Source organism: Copidosoma floridanum, unplaced genomic scaffold (genome assembly GCF_036245765.1).
Source record: "Copidosoma floridanum isolate Cflo_tuat_1 unplaced genomic scaffold, Cflo_Japanese_pri ptg000019l, whole genome shotgun sequence".
Lineage (NCBI taxonomy): Eukaryota > Metazoa > Arthropoda > Insecta > Hymenoptera > Encyrtidae > Copidosoma > Copidosoma floridanum.
In genome coordinates this window covers 16,428,705-16,446,567 of record NW_028321896.1, presented here as the reverse complement: position 1 = coordinate 16,446,567, position 17,863 = coordinate 16,428,705, and the positions used below count along the sequence as shown (strand labels likewise).

At 44.0% G+C, this 17,863-nt stretch overlaps 1 protein-coding gene across 2 annotated transcripts in view; it reads left to right on the top strand.

Moving 5' to 3' along the window:
- The window catches only part of Traf4 (TNF receptor associated factor 4), a 49,764-nt gene that overhangs the window by 20,203 nt on the left and 11,698 nt on the right, over nucleotides 1–17,863 (top strand). Inside the window, exon 1 of one of the 2 annotated variants that reach the window (XM_014348992.2) lies at nucleotides 6,909–7,303. The exons of the other annotated variant lie outside the window; for it this stretch is intronic. Within the exon in view, the coding sequence (XP_014204478.2) occupies nucleotides 7,109–7,303 (195 nt within the window). The 5' untranslated portion in view covers nucleotides 6,909–7,108. Of the gene's footprint in view, nucleotides 1–6,908; nucleotides 7,304–17,863 lie in introns of those variants that run through there. 2 annotated transcript variants of the gene reach the window in all.

Sequence of the window (17,863 nt, the reverse complement as noted above, 5' to 3'; positions counted from 1 at the left end):
GACAATTGCATCTCTTGTCTCTGTAAGTGTGTGTTCCATAATATGGTCGTGTATAAATGTACAGGGTTAAAAATATATCGGAAGAAAAAGTTTGCCGATGCATTGAAAAGTGCATCGAAAAAGGTGAGGGGGACAGAGCGATTCGTGACAAAGGTGGACGCGTGAATGGATGCGACAGATGCGCGTTTGACAATAGAACGAAAGTCAGAGCTGCACAATGACCGGGCGCTCGGTGCACAGGGTGTTATTATAACAGTCTTTCTGCCCTACCGATTTCAACTTGACGACAATGTTCGATTATTTATTTAAAGAAATGGGTGGGTATTTGACACTGGACGGGGAAGAGTTGGCGGGTGCTCTTGACATTCCGGAGAACGAAACGAGCACCACAGGCAAAGTAAGATCTATCGAGAATTCAGTCGGGGAAAAAATAACTCGCAGGTTTTACGGAAAACCCGGACAACTGACGATTCTTGTTTTAATCTTACTGCATAAATAAAAAAAAACGAAATAAACTTACTTTTTCCAACCGATCGAAAATTGGTTCATTTGTTGATTGCAAGTGCTTGGGAAGGTTATCACCGATTCATTATTAACGAGCTGTTTACTCGTACCACACCTTTGACTGGAGTGTTGCCAGCACACAGGCTTGTAAGCTTCATAATTATTTGTAAACTTCTTTTTTGTCATATATCGATAAAACTGTCGGAAAAAGTCAACGGAAAGCTAAAAGCATTGCTATGCAGCGACATTTTCTTTCGCTGTGTTAAAAGAAATTCTATGTTAATATTTATCAGGAGAGAGTTTGGATGTTACTTCTCTCGCATTAAGTATATCTCAACGAATTTCCTCCAAAGAGCTAAATTAAATGGTACACGGAATCATTCGATAAATGCAGTTTTTTGTTCATTCAAACGTCAATTCCTCGTGAACACATTTTTTTTCGTATATGTATATGCCATCGGCAAAATTTCTTGGAAAATATTTTTACGACGAGCTGTACACTTAATCTCGAAAAAAACAACACAGAGCTCTCATTCACAGGAGGAAAACCATACACCCATATTCGACACAGCCACTCTTTTTCAAACGGCAAAACCAAAAGTTGATCCGTACAGCATATGACACGCCACATTTTATTATTTTTTTTTTTTATCATCCCTCCCTCATCCCCTTTATATACCTTACACGTATGTATACAAGTTTTGCTTGTATACTCGTCCACAGCATCAGCAGTTTTCTCGTTGAACCTTCACCGCGGAGCACATAATGTATACATGTATGTATACTTATAAGTATAGGTAAAGCCAAAGCACAAGGAAGAGGACTATTATGGTTCTCGGGTTTCGTGCGCACACCACTCGAGGATGTTTCGAGCGCACTCGAATTACTCTCTGCATCCTTCCATCATTCTTTTTGACGCGTCACGCGTTGCAGCTACCACATATGCGCGACAGCAGTTTTCGAGCACCATACATTATACCTACTCGCGTTAAATGTATACATATATACAACGAAATCTACTACCGCATAATATTGGTACTTGTGTTAAAAACAGAACGGTTGCATACAGGGAGAAAGCAGAGACAAAAAGTCGCCACTCCATCCCCACGTGATATATGCCTACCTATGTATAAAACAACACACCCTTGCTTATACGATAGAGTGTACGTACCTATAAATATCAAGGGAGGCTAAGTAACAGTAGTTATGTCGCCATTTGCATTAATGCCACGCACAATTGCCCCCTTATTGCTATTACTTATCATTAGTTTGTCGAATGAGGGTTTTGTTACACCGAAAAAAGTGGTAGCAACTTTTGGGCCCATCCATCAAAGGTCCTTGTACTATATGAGCTGATGAAAAACGATACTCGGTCCATTTGATCGCATAATTTTCGTTCCAACAGCTCGACATTGGGAAGTATAAACGTTTACACTTTGCTCACCTCACAATGTAAATTGGTCACGAAATAAAAAAAATCCGACCCTCCACCTATTTTTATTTCCTCCAGAGAGAGAATAATGAGAGACTTCCTGATACCGGCAAAAGGTATATATATAGGTGGCAAAGTTGAAAAACGGTTGTTTCTTCTTTGAAAGCCGCGAGCAGGGTTGCCAACAGCCAAGTCGCAGTAAAAAAGGAGCAAACGACGCGAAAATGTTTACGTATTGCAAATTATTATAATCATGTATGTGCATTACTCTCGCACTCGTGTCGAGTGCAATAGGGCTACTTTTTGTATGTATACATAAATGTCGTGCGTCCAAATTCGGGATGAAGACAGTATACCACTCGTTATCAAAGTACTGCTCTCCTTTTATTTTTTTTTGGCGACGCTTTAAAAAAGGTGAAATTATAAAAATTCCGTCTCCCCCTTTCAGAGTTGAAAAATCAATAAAACGTTTTACGGCTACGCCAAAAAATGTCTCGAAATGTTGACGAATCGAAAAAACCAAAAAGGACAGCGATCGGCTACCGATCGGCTACCGATCTCCTTACAATATAAACCATGACAAGTATCAGACTCGCAATTTTTATACTAACGCGATCAAAAGCATCCACGACTAACATTAAAAGTAAAAATATTAATTAAAAAAAAAAAAAAAAAAAAAGGGCGAATCCGATTTATCCATAGCAGCTGGAAATCGGCCATTAATACCTGATTTTCAACGGCAAATTTTCTCCGCCACACACATACACAAGCGTTCCGCATAAAATTACACCAATACACACACAGACAAAGAAGGTGGAGGGGAAAAGGGGGGACCGCGAGAAAGGTATGCGCCGTAAGAAGAGACAGGCGCACCTTGGAGCCGAGAGAACGGGAGTTGGGGAGAGAGGAGGAAGGTCGAGGAAGGCCACACTCGCAGCTGCATGCGCTCTATACCTGTACATATATACATATGTATACAATCTACGGTTGTCGCCTTATGCCGCTGCTGATGGGTGAAACAGAATACTTATAACGCAAGCAGAGGAAAGGAGAATGGTTAGCGAATACAACACATCTATACTCGGTTGCAAATGAGCTTTCTATGCACGAAAAAGTCCACGGCGCTTTTTTTTTATAAGCCGATCTTGAGCAAAACGGTGTTTCTCCCCCGTATAGTAGCTCAAATAAGTGTACTAAATGACACCGAGCTCCACAAAAAAAAAAAAAAAAAGGCCAGAGAGCTATACCTACCTATATATAGGTACTTTTTTTTAAATCTTCCTCACACCTGCCTGGCAACACGCGCGTCTCGATATCCAACCTTACATTATATATGTATATGTAATACGTTTTTTCTCTCTCTTAAAGATTTTATAATCCAAAGGAGTATTCTCCTCCGATTCACGCACAAAGGTCTCCATTGTGGGCGGCACTCTTTCGATCGAACGGCCGATGACGTTTTTCCTCATAGAGTGCCATTACGGTCCATATAGCGTTGTTTTTCTTTCCTCTTTTCCACGCAAGACGAGCGCGCCTGTACTGCGGCTCTTTGTGATCCGTGTGTATTATTTTTTAAAGAGCGTGATATCGGACCTCTTGGAATTTTCGGTGCGGACTCGCTCATGGTACCAACCGACAGCTCCTCGGATGACGCTCATGGTGTTGTCTACTTATTTTCTGAAAGCGCGAGCGGATATGATCAAAAGCTTTGTATTTTATTATATTTTTGCCGTACATACATGCGTGTAACGCGGAGCTTATTGAAATTACTTACCGGTGCTGAAAATTAATCTTCACAATTGAAAATCGGTTAGCTGTGAATCGAATGATTTACAAATCCAGTGTTCTTTACGTTTGAATTGAACTAGACGCACGTGTACCGATCAAATAAATCGGCTGGCAATTCCACCCTCCGACATCAACGTCGCATAATCACGCAACACACAAAGTACATTTCGTAGTAGAGTATGGGTAAGTATAGGGTTTCAATTTTCGACTCTCGTGTACATAGAGGAGATTGGGCCTCTTTGTTGCAGCGCGAGCGCGTACATATACACACAAAGATAACCAGAATCCACATCGGGCCGAGAAGAGCATTTGTTCGTAATTGCCGATCTCGGCGATACATGCATATAGACATACACCCCTTCTTCTTCTTCTTCTTACCCTGCTCGAATCGGATAAAACTTACGTAAAAGCAGCATACGTGCTCGCCTCTCTCTCTTATTCGCTGCATACATGTATACGTATATAAGGCGTGGAACGAGACGCGATGAGCCTGTACCTATCTACGAGAATCCGTGCATATTTTCTCACAGCCTCTCTTTTCTCCCGACCATACGCTGATTGGTATATATACGTATGCGTATCCTTAAACATACATAGGTATATGTACATATATTAAGTATTACAGCGTCTTATTGCTTTTCAGCACACGTGCGGGGCACGATCGGTAAGAGTTGAGATTTAAAGTCCTGCTTGCACACGTGCTTAGAGAGAGAGAGAGTGCCCGTGTTGCTATGCCGCGGCTCGGGAACGGACAGTTGTATATATCAGGAGATGGAGAGTTGGGGAGGTGCAGCGTCAGTTTTGGAATTCTCTCACTGGAAGAACTCCTCTGGAGCGTACCGATCTTTTTTCCCTCACATTTTGGAATGAAAGTAGCCCGCTTCGCGGCAGTGGCTAAAAAAATCGTAAACACCTGTACACACCTATATCAATTTACCGGTAATCGAATCCCGTGATAGTCGAAAAAAAGGGGTACAAGATCGCGAACCCGTTACACGACGAACAATCGGCTTTCCCATAGAGCGCGACTCTCCAATCTCTAACCGATCCTTTTAATCCGCTCGCAGTGCCGCGTCCCTTTTTCTCGCGCTCCTCCTCTCCGCGTTTTGCCATCCGTCTCTCATTCGATCCTCCTCGTCGTCCACCTCTTTTTTGATGATGATGATGATGCACCTCCCCACTCGTCCGTTCCGAGAACGTATATCGTAAGAAGCAACGCCTTGCATTCCCCGGCTCGAGTCACGATTCCCTCGCACACCGATCTCTACATGGATATCCGTACACACATTTGCACGATATACGAGCAGGACCTCATGGGATCGGCGTGTGCCGTATTTTCCACAAAGGGGGGTACGAGCGATTTTCGCCTCCCAACGATTCTCAGTCTTGCAACATTGCCGTAGATTATCCTCCAAAACGGCACGGCACTTACTTACTTGCTCTCTTTCCAAAGCGACGACTGACTGCCGATTTTTTTTTTTTTTTTTCTTCACGAGGCTGTAAGAAGATCGCACGCCTTTACGTTTTCTTGGTGATGGACGACTCCTCTCGCTTTCGCACGCTCATACCTGTCAGCGCACAATTGTATAGTATATACTTGCGTCCACCTTTTGTTCCTTGGTTTTATTGCCGATACTTGGGGATTATCATCACCCGCAAAAGAGCAAAGGAAAAGGTCCAAGAGTCGGGTGCATTGGACGATTAATGGAAACAAACACCTACAAGCTAAAGGTGCTTTCAAAAATGAAAAAAACAAAAAGGATTAAATAACAATAATAGACTCACCGATATGCCACACGCGTCGAGATTACAGTTATCACTTGATTTATTTTAAAATTTGCCATGCAAAACTATGGAATATGGGGAAACGATTTTGCAGTAAAAAAAAAAAAAAAAAAAAAAAAAACGAAATCGTTTCGATCGAAAGGACTGGCGTTTGATTTCGTTATCCCTCGCCCTTTTATTCCATGTACAGATGCACAACAGTACACACACAAGGGCCGCAAATTAATCGTTAATTAAAGGCATGCAACGACCGGCCATTCAATCGAGAAAGAGCAATTAGTCGTTTCCATTTCAGCGTGCAATCAGAGATCTCAGGCCCAAACAAGTACACCCGATCCAACTTCCTCCTTCCCCGCCACGGACTTGGTTCTTATTGTATATACCTTAAACCGATGCCCCGGCGTGTAGATATATTATATACACGCGCATCCTCCTCTCCCTTTTTTTTTTTTTTTTTTTTTTTTTTTTTTTTTTTTTTTTTTTTTTTTTTTTTTTTTTTTTTTTTAATCCCTCCACCTCGTACATTTATGTTCCGGCCAGCATCAACCGATCTCTTTCTTCTTCTTTTTCTTTCGTTGTTTCTTCGCTCCTTATATTATACATACGTACCGTCGCTGGTACAGCCTCTCTCCCTCCGTTGGATCAACGAACGACCTTCCTCGGTCGTGTACGACCAACTTTCGTTTTTTTTTTTTTTTTTTTATTGTCATTTGATTTAACTTTTTCCCCATTGGTTTGGGCACGCACGCGCGCTCTTTCGCGAATCTAAGGTGCGCGGCAACGAATGACCGCTAGAGAAAAATCATTATTACCAAGTGACGCAGCCTCATGGGCTTATGTTAGAAAAAAAGTACCAAAAGCAACTAAACGTATATGTGTCCGGATGTCCGATGGAGAATCTGCTCCTCCTCTGAACGTGTGTTGGGTAGATAAAAAAGCCGGGCCGTTGAAAGGAGGAAAAAACAGAGAGTAGCCCCGATCGGGGGGGAAGGAAGAAAGGAAGAAAGGAAACCGATCGTAATAGACGCGTCTCCCCCCACGTCCCGACTCCTCCTCCCTTTGGTATACAATATATATACCTAAAGCATCCTCGAGCCCAGACAGACACACGCACACTAGAGGCGATTTATACGTGCAATATATCGACCACATGCAGGAGGAGGAGGAGGAGGAGGAGATCGTTTCCGTCCCGCTGCTGTTGCAGCTCAGCTTCTCTTCTTCCCCCCGCAACCAATCGTTGTCGTCGCCGCAGCTGTTCGCATGCCTTTCCATACCATCAGGGGCATGGGCTGACCACATCTTCCTCTCTCTCTAGCTCCGGGCGTGTTGGCATTATACGAACCGAGCGCCGCCAGCCGGTCGTCGCTCGCCGAGCTTTCAGTCGAGTTGACGTCTCGGAGCAGAGCGCACGCGTTTCCCCTTGCGGTCCCGTCTTTTTTTCTTCCGATCCCCATCAATGGACCATCTCGGTGTTTAACGCTTTCGGTGATAACTCTCTCCCGTGAAACCCTCACATTAATAGAGGCGCGATCGAGTAAAGTGCCGGCATAAAATTGTATAACGAGTTGAGGATTGAGCGAGAAAATCGGTATCGTCAAGATGGTGCGAGGATTGTCGCAGTGGACGAAGACGCTGAGTTTTCCGTCCCGGATGTCGCCCCAGCGGCAAGCCAAGGAGGCCAAGGGCTTCCACGTGAGTCCGAGCGCGAGCCCGACCTCGGTGGTGCTCACCCCGAGCCCCGTCAGTAGTGACAATTTGCTCCTCGACAAGTCACCCATCATCGCCGACCATGAGGTACATTATACGTGTATTTTACATTTTTCACTTTGTGCTTTTGTTCGTTTTTTTTTTTTTTTTTTTTTTTTTTTTTTTTTTTTTTTTTTTTTTTTAATTAGCTGCATCGTGCGAGTTTCGATAGTTTTCGAGGGGAGATTTATTTTGACGAATGTCTCCCTCTCCGATGTCCTCGGTATTTCCGTACTATTTTTTCATTTTTTTTTTTTTTTTTTTTTCAACGTTACCTTTCCATCGAGTTATTTTCATGTTTGCTTGACTCGAGATGAATTTTTTCAACAAATGTTCACACTTTCGCGTGAAACCTTGTACAAAGAAGAATCCCAAAAAAGTCCGATGATGCAACCCAACGCGATTGAAATATTTCATTGGAATTCTCAATGAGCTTGGATTTGCATAAAAATTCTTGGGATGGTTTTATAAAGCGCCCGCAGGTATAATATAAACCATCATCACGTGTTGCGTCTCGATTCGACTTATCGATCAAAAATTGCAAAATTTCGTCTATGAATTACCGATCGTGTGCCCGTCAACCTAAAAATCTTCGCATGCATATTGTATATCTTACAATTATGTAGAACAACAATCCCTACAGACGCACTTTTTATACCTCGACCTTGCTTACAGTTATATATACCCGAGTTCACACACAAAACCTCAGTACATAAAATCCCCAAGCGTCATCGCGCGAGATAAAAGTGTTTGGTACCCTATATAACGGCTCCCTCGAGCACATCTCGAGAGATTCCCGCGCGTCAAAAGGTTGAATCACCTGGTACACATTTATGTATATAAGGACTCGCGCACCGGAGAAATGCCATTACTCATGGCGCTCCATTATAGACCACCTATCTGTCCCTCCACACTCACACATAGTTGGAATCAGAAGCTGTGTCGTATAGCTCGAGGTAGAACACCTTTTTTTTTTTTTTTTCCTTTTCTTTCTCAACAATGTGGAAAAGGTTTATCCTTGTTTTCTCTCTCTCTCTCTCTCTCTCTGTACGGGTATGGCACAATCAAGTCGAGCTAAGGAAAATAAATCAATTCAATAGATACGAGCACATAATAATGCGTTCACGCACGTTGAGGAAATTGATTCACCGAGACTAAACCTCGACCCTTTCTCTGTTGGTACATACCATTAGCTCATACAGTGATATCGTTGCCCACACATTATAATATACTCGCGTTGTTATGCCTAATGTCATTTATTTCGGACGAGTCTCACACTGGAATGATACATAAGCTCTCATTACGTATAACATGCAGATGCAGGGATATTAAATATAGTGTGCTCGTAGGTAAAATGCAACGATTTTATTGATTTACGAAATCAATGCTTCCAGGAAAATCGTATGACATAATGTGGGAACTCGTTTGAAAGGTATACATGCAGGTAATATGATTGTCTTACAAAAATAGTCTGTTACGATTTCACGATCGCACGATATGCCAAATATTATACCATTGTACCGATGTGTAACCAAAGTAAGCAAAACTATAACAATTTCGATCCAACAAAGGTACAAAAGACAAAAAATCAACAGCGGAAACAATTACCATGGATTACCCATCACCACCGAGGAACGCCCAAGAGATCGGTATCGCGGGCATATCGGTAAACAATTACACGCACGTATGTGCCTTATCTCTCCGATCGTAAATCAGTCGATTGTCCGGCACCGCGTTCGTGTGTCTATATACACTATTCAAATGTCACTTGGATGGCATTTACATTAGGCTCTCGAGCACGGGATTATTAATCTGAGGCGGGGGGGGGGGGGAAACAACGACGCGCGTCACAAAGCCGGGCACTCGCTATTCATACACAAAATATCTGACTGGGTGATTTCATTTTCTTCTTCTTTCTTTTCTTCCCATCGTCTCGAGCCGGCTATCGGTTTTTAATCGATGCATTAACGCTTCCCTGATGCACACATGTGTCGATGGGACTCCCTTTTTTTTCTCTCTCTCTCTTTTTGATCGATCGGCAGGAAGTAGGCGTACGTAAAGACTCTATGGGTCTTTGTACATAAATTTTTTTTTTTTTTTCTTTTCGATTTAATGTGACGAAAGGTCGAACTCTGGTCTATGCACATTAAACCGATTTTTTCAAAAAATTTGTAGTTCAATGAGAATAATGAAATTCACCACTCCGTGGCTAGATTTTTACGAGTGTCACCGAAGAAACACAAAAACAAAAATCTCGATCTCTCCCCCACCGTAATCAAGTTGTTGAATAACTTCCTCTCTCCCCTCCCCCCGCCCTAGAATGTACATACGAGTACAAAAAAGAGAAAGCCTCTCCCGTCGCAGATCAAGGAAGGGTGTACACACGCGCCAGATGTTCCACCCTCCTCCTCCTCCTCCTCCACGGGGTATAAAATACGCACTCACGTATTTTGAATTTGGTCTTTCTCCGTGCACTCGCCTCCGGTCTATATTTACACGCCGAACGCGAAGAGAGTGAGAGAGGGGGTATTCTAAAAAAGAGGAAAACCCGGGAGGGAAAAAAGAGAAAAGTGATGCCTCTCCTTCTTCCCTCCCTCTTGTATCTTTCCGTATGTTTATCTATGTAGGTATACACACAGAGCACAGATGTTGCGTGGCGTTGTTTTGGTGACGGCGTATACTACTGTTTTAAGCTCTTTCCTCTCTTTGAGAGTTCTAATTGTGGCTTTACTCCTACATGTATACTATACGTACTTTTAGAGAGGGACGTATTTTTTTTTTTTTAAATTATTTTTGTGCCTCTCTTTAATTATTTGACCATCCACCTCCAAGCGTATGGATAAATAACCCAAATTAAAGAAGAGTTTAAAATAAATCACAAAGATCGTACACGACGAAGCACATTTCTCGATGACCCAAAGCATTTTTTTTCAGCCGGAAAAAAAAAAAAACATCGAGGTAGTTGAGTGCGTGCGCGTGTACACTGCATCCGTCAAGAGAAAAATAATCATAGAGACATGGGGAGAGCGCAGATAAAGGCTCCAGAATCAGGGACTTGAATCTCTCGATAATTTTTTTTGTCCCCCTTTTACCACAATTATATAGCAACGGTGTGTATATATTATACAGTGTCCCTTTCTTTCTCTGGTGAAACGTGTTTATAAGGTGTGTGGATGTAGTATATGTATGTATATATATTGCCTTTATAGGTGCCATACGGCCGGCCCTTTCATTAGCCGATGAATGAACATTCCCAGGAGGAGCCTGTATATATACAACGTTGGGACCGAGCGAAAAATAGAGAGAGAGAGAGAGTAGGGCGAGCAACAAAAAACCCGTCTTATGTATAGGTATATGTAGGTAGGTGCGGATTACGAGCCCGTAGTGTCTCTTTTCACCGGGCGAGTCGACACCTCTTGGTGGTCGTTCATTCTTGCTGCGACGGGCGCCTCCGTGAGCGAAGCAAAGGAATTTTGCGTAAAATTTTCCTTTCGCATCAGGTATATATACGCGCGACGACAGGACGAGACGCGTGCCGACCTGCCTGGGTGTTCTCGGGAAATTGCGCTCTTCTTTTTTGTCCGGGAAAATCACCGATCGGGGGGACCGAAGGGAAAATGGTACCTTCCCTCTCCCCCACCCTGTTCATCTTGTCTGTTGTGACTCATCCGACCCTTTTACAAAGAAAATGTTTTGTGAATGTATATATACGCGTCCGTGCGGACATTCGTTGCGTAACAGCGCAATGTGAACCAAATGCATCTAATTTATGGGCTCTCGCGTACAAAGTACAATTATTCTCCGCACAAAGCGCAAAAGTTATTTCAACGACAAATTTGGAGGTGGACGTCTCTTTGAGCGAATATAATAAAAGTATGTATAACAAGGAAGTACGTGTGTAACAATCGGCGAGGGCATGTTCCCATCTTTATTCGAACTCGGCCAAATGTCGCGGTGTAAAGACCACTTCGAGGAGGAAGAGGAGGAGGTAGTGGACATAAAAACAAGAAATGTCGTACTTACAAACGCGATAATTACCAGATGATTCGTTCCACTCGGCTCCCGCGGTGACATACCGTCACAGACAAATTATGTACATACTCACGAAAATCCCCTAATGGCCCTTGTCATTCCGTTCCCATAGCACTGCACACGGGAGTGTCGTCTTCTCGGTACGAGAATTCACTCTGCGTGTAATCGCCCTGTCTTTATCTTCAAAATGTTGCCCCCCACTCCCCCCCTAGGGTGTGTGTTCTCACGTGCGCGGAGACGCCACCTCTATCGTGGAGTATGGACGCTATAGGAATATCGTGCCATACGTGTACCATTATGCGTCAGCGAATTCCACGATTTTGTCCGAGAGAACCAATTTCATCGCAGAGCAACTATGCCCGCTATGCCCCATATGTAAATATGTTTGTCTCCGAGAGGGGGGGGGGAAACGTAATAGTGCCATTATTTTCTCAACACTCGAACATTCAAAGACGGATTCTTGTGTGTAGAAGCTGACAACAAATGAAAGTCATCGGCTACAGGCTCCGTGATATGCGGATTGTGCAAGTTTTTTTTTTTTTTTTTCTTTCGGTATAAAAGAAAACTAACGTGTCCCCTATTCGCTCTCCTGAACCTGCACCGAGGGCTACAACCCCCCGATGGACCCTACAAAAGCGATGTATGCCCTCATCCTTGTTGCATACGCTCGTGCGCACGTGCCTCCTTTACTCGTATAATGAATTTGCGAGTGCCGGGACGCTCTTTCAAACATAATGCGTGAGCGACCCGCTGTGCCAATTAAAAAAAAAAAAACTAATTAGTTGGTCCTTTTGTCTTTGTCTGGACGTGCGTGCTCCTATAAGCATTTAGATTGCTGATGAAGGGGGTTGCCTCCCCTTTGTCCCACTGATTGCACTCTGCACCACCGGCCTCTTTTTGACGAGTCTACGTTCGTTCTTTCGAGCAAGTTTTTTTTTTTTTCTCTTTCTCTCTTACCTATGTGTTTTTCCTTGAGTAAAAAAAAAAAAAATAATAATAAAAATAAACAATTGAAGAGTGTACGTACACCCTCTACGAAAGGAAAACAGCTGCGTTTTAACACGTATAGGCGCATCTCTACCCATTGTCTCCAACACGTGTATATAAAAAAGAGAAGAAAAGCTCGTCTTGATTCGTTCCAATTTTTTTAAGTACACGTATACGTCTGATCCCCTTCGCTCATCGATCCACCCGTGTTTATATAATACATACATATACTTACACGCGGGTAAACGTGTCTCTCGATGTACCAATGTATGAAACGCGATTTGTAGAAGCCGTCCATTTGCGCGAAACTAAGCGCTTTGTTACTCGCCTACACGTATAATGTGTCTTTTTTTCTTTATTTATTTATTTTTTTTTTTTTAATCCATCGGACTCATCGTTCGAGATATCTTATAAACGAGCGCACACACACGCAAGTATATTTTCATGTGGCTGTGTTTGGGTTGATACTTTTGTAACAACACACATGTGCATATATGCGGTAAGCGGATCTCTTTCCCGTATATATGTGTGGTGCTTATATGCTCCAGCTCCCAAGTGTACTACACGTCCGCGCGACGACGAGGACACGACGTGTTTAAATCGGCACACGGATCCGCGCGATATTCAGACTGAGACGCCAGAGTTTTCCGCTCTCCTTTTTTTTTTTTTTCTTTTTCCAAGAGAAAATAATGAGACGTCGTGTGGAAGAAAATCATCCACGCGCTCGCACACACAACATCTCTTTCTCTCTCGGTCATTCTACACATTAAGCGTCTCTCTCTCTCTCTCTCTCTATGTAACGCACGGATTGTCCGTCTCGCGTAACACAGACACGCGCGATTCGTTTACTCGCAATATCCGCACGGACATCAAAGCAAAAAAAAAATGGAGATAAGCTCCCCCCCCCCGCACAATCGCGCTTTCCCATCTCTCTCTTTACTCCCAAGTACCGCAGCGCACACCTTGATAATTGTACCGTCGTCCCTCAGCACATTTTTTTTTGATAAGAGCGCGGATTAGAGCTCGCGGTCTCGTCGCTTACGCGTGTTCTCACGTGTTCGTATATACATACTTACTCGCGTCGCGTCTCGTTACGAGAAAGGGACACCCCTGGACCGTCACAAGCGGGACAAATGGGGCACAATATCAACCAAAAAAAAAAAAAAAAGAGGTTTTTAGAGCTCGTAATTCGTCGCTGCGGTGGGTACTATAACGGGTGTATGGTACACGGAGGTGCGCATCTCCTCTCGTCGGAGCTGTACCAAAGCGTGTGTAGAACAGCCGCAAAGTCGAAAGGCGGAGAAAGGGGCGAGGTGCGCGTACATATATAGGTATACCCATGCACGGACGGCCGATCGTATCTCCGGGCAAGGCTCTCCGGGTCAACTCTCTCGCGCTGGTATGCGCCGCGCGCCTCTGGAGATTTAGCGCCGAGAGAGCGCTACATTGCGGAGTGCAGGTTGTACCCTATACAATAAATATATGCTCTCGCGCATTTATACGGTCGTTTGCAGCGGGTAGTGATGACGTTGCTGCCATACACATATATTGTGTTTTCTCGTGGCATGAATGGTGGGTTATACCATACAAAGTACTTACGTATATATATGAGAACGGGAAGTATCGTTAATTAATGCTGCAACATGCGGCTATCGCTGATTAATCGGTTCTCTTTTGTACTTATGAGAGCGCGTTGCAAATTTTCGTTGTATCTTGTAATGGCACTTTGATGTTGAACGATGAGTGTATGCACAACCAACTCACATTTGATGTGTACAAAGTATGCTTATCCATATTATAGAGTCAACCGCGAAATAATTGACCATTAGCGTGCTTGATCGCAAGGAAAACAAAAAACAAAAAAAATACCGATCTTCTCTCGCCTGCACGTGCATATATATATGGGGTACCGTTTACCGCTAATACCAGCCAGCCGGCGAGCGTCTCTTTAATATTTTTTTCTTCTTCTTAATTCACCTATTTTTCATTATCTCCCGAGACCGCGCCTCGGAGACCGGCTCTTACCGATCTCACGACGAGCCCCGCGATCATCGTTACACCTGGACGCGGCTCGTGCCTGAGCCGTTATAACCGGCGATAAAACAAAAAGGCCTACACACGCGCGCGTGTACATTACGCAACGACAACGCTCGCCCATCCGGAAGAGTTACCGATCTCTCGACGGGGTGTCTCCCGACCTATCGCTTCTGATTTGACGGATCTCGGCTCGATTTTTCGCCTCGCGAGGCAACAGGTTCGCGGATTGGTATCTCGGGTGATATACGACCGGAGGGATTCCAGTCCATCGGGTCAAAAGGGCAGGGCACGCGACGATCACGATGGATCCTTCAATAACGACCCGGTGGTGGTTTTTTACGAACCCACGCAGATATACGGTACGTACACGGCCCATTACTTAAACGCCGGGGCGCAGTGTATATATATTATACAACACGCGGTAATCGCTATATCTATACGAGCGCGCGTACACACAACGATCAGCGTGATTAACGAGCGCGAGACCTCCCTACACATATCGATATCCCTCTCTCTCTCTCTGTCGAAAGAAAAATATTCCGATTCCGAGGAAAAGGCGCCAGAGGAACAAAAGCAGGAATGTAGGTACATGTGCGGAAAAATAGTGTTTCTTGAATGGCGAGTGAAATTACGACCGAAAGAGGGTTACCGATGCAACGCGTGTGCGCTCGGTTCGAGAGAAATCGGCCTGTACTAAAAAGCAGTCGAACCACCACCAAGCACATATATGTATACCGGGGCATTAGAGCGCACGCGAGAACATCCAGCAACAGCATCCGCGGAGCACCATAGAGACTGTATACTCCCTCGAGTATATACTTACAATGTGGTAGACTGTGCCGATGCAATTAAGATCTTTTTCTCTCGACTGACGAAAGACAGAGGGAGAGAGAGAGAGAAGATCGCGTACATATAGCCACATTAGCCACGGGGCCTTCTCTCTCTCTCTCTCTCGCTTAAAGGTGCTTAGGTATACGCTCGATCCGCGAAAGAGCACCGCGAGGCATTCGCGAGCCTGCGTCTGAACTGCAAGAGAGATATGTATAGGCAATGTATATACGGCAAGGCGAGGCGCGGAAGCGTGGGAACCGAGCGCGGCCTCCCCGCACGCTCCTTTCTCTCTTATATACACCATAGCCATTACCCTGGGTGCAGGCCATCTCCCCACCTTTTTCTCCGTACATAGTACAGGCTCTCGCTCTAACTCTTATTTCTACACGGGGGTATATAATATGCGGTATGCTCGGGTAATCTCTGATATAGCTGCTGATGTTGCTCTTTTGTGTATATGGGCACGCGCTCTTTCTCGAGGATATATATATATATATATATATATATATACCTGTATACACCCAAGGCGCTCTCTTTCGCTCGGGACACGCGACAGTTAAATTGCGCCCCACGAGTACTCAACGGTACACTTACAAGCACTGCCATCGCTGATTATGTTTCCACGCTATACATACATATACATGTCCTTTATCTGCGACCGATATTTTCTTCCCTCCCCCCCCCCCCCGCATATAGTTAAGGGTACATATTATATTATGCCGTGTACTTATACATCGGAGATCGGATGTGCTTTGGTATTTTTATCTTCTAGTTCATGGATATACTTCAGTTGACGCGCCCGTGGAGGGTGTGCACGTGTGTGAGGGGTCTACGGGAAAGGACGATTTTTGCCGTGTGGTTTCGTAAAGATCGGCAAGTAGTTGTCGTTTTTTTTTCCCCTTCCGGCCTCTGGTTTTAGAAAATTGTATCGTGGGATACACCTATACGTTGTACATTATATGTACATGGATGCAGGGTTTAGCTGACCGCGACCATGTACGGGACGAGTATATATATATGGATAATCGATCCGCTTATGACGTTGATCGGTATGGATGGACACGGGGAAGGGGAACACAAAAGCTATTGTCATTACAGCTGTGAGCGAGAAATCAAAGAAGAAGCAAAAAAAAGGAAAAAAGTCAGCCAAGGCCGATCGCCGGGCCTTGAATATGGAGCAAAGCGCGCGGCTTTTTATTTTACACTCGCTTGTGTCTCTGTGTGCGTATGCCAACTCTACTATTGCTATTAACTTTGGAATACGACGACGCGCGCGCGGCCCTGATGAAAAAGAAATCGCCGCGTCGTCACGCTTTTTTTTTTCTTTTTTTTTTTTTCTTTTTTTTTTTTTTCTTGTACCTATACAATAGAGTATATGATATATAAAAACAGGTCGCGACGAGGCTCGGCACACTTGGCGACGTAAATGTTCTATCTGTGTCGCGATGTATAGGTTTGATCGCAAGGTGATGCGAGTTTATTCAAGAGTATTATAGGTACACAAAAACTGCAGCTGTCATGTGAATCATCAACGCTACGAGTTGTTTTTAGAGCAAATTAAACGTCCACGTTATTTGAAGTATAATTTGTTTTTGCTTTTTTTCTCCCCCCACTGAAGTGTATAAGTAATGGCACAATTCTGCGTTTTCCATATATTTTGCACGAAAAAAAGGGGCAAAAAATTATACGTACACTTCCTGAAAACTGACAAAAGGACGCGGTTAAAAGTGTAGTCACGGGCAATTAGCTTCGTAACTCCGCTGTTATACATTGCTCAACGCCTGCGACCCGCAAAAAAAAATGCGAGACGCCCAAACTGGTGTTTCGTGGCAATTTTCACAAAGCAACGATAAAATCATTGCACACTTGGATGGAAAATCGAACCATTGCACCTGCTCGGATCGAACTATAAATATCTTACGGATCGAGCCGCGCACACGCGGTCACATACGTGGGCGATAAATCTGCCGAGCCGCGCGAGAAAGGCGGCTCGTAAAGTGCGCCTGTGGGAGTCGGTCTCGTTGCTTGCGTGGGGCGGCACAGTCGAGGGCTGCTTTACGTTTATGCACATACTATTATTGTAATTACGGTACACGCGGATTAGCTGCGTGTGTGTATGTATACACAAGCGGTGGAATGCCGGCAAAGCTCGAGTTTACACTATTCGTCGTTCCGTGGAAGATCGAGATGTACCTACTTTTACCATACAGTACTCCGTTTGTGTTATGGACCGTTGTTTCTTGGAAAAAGACAAAAAAAAAAAACACATCAGGCTCGCTTTTTATCGATGACCCCCTCCTTCCTCATTTTTTTTTTTTTTTTTCAGAATCAAACAGAATATTTTGATCTTGACGTATATGCTCTTACCTCGAAAATTGTAATCGTCCTACGCTCGAAACTCGTGAATAATTTATGCGCAATTTTTTTTCCCCCGGAATATATACATCATCATTGCCATTATTGTTGTTGCTTGTATTGTTCAAAAAAAAGTATTTTTTGCGTCTCGATCCGGGCAATTCACGCACGCGTTGTAGCCATAAACGACGATGTAGAAGATGGAAGGAAAAAAAAGTCTCGAATTTTTGTTTAATTTTTTCCTGTCCTTCGAGAAACCGACGGCTGCTGACTCCGCCCACCATATCATAGTACACAGATTGCCGGAACTCGCTCTTACATTCCTTGTACTTTTATTATTTCCCATATCGGGACGTACCGGTATCA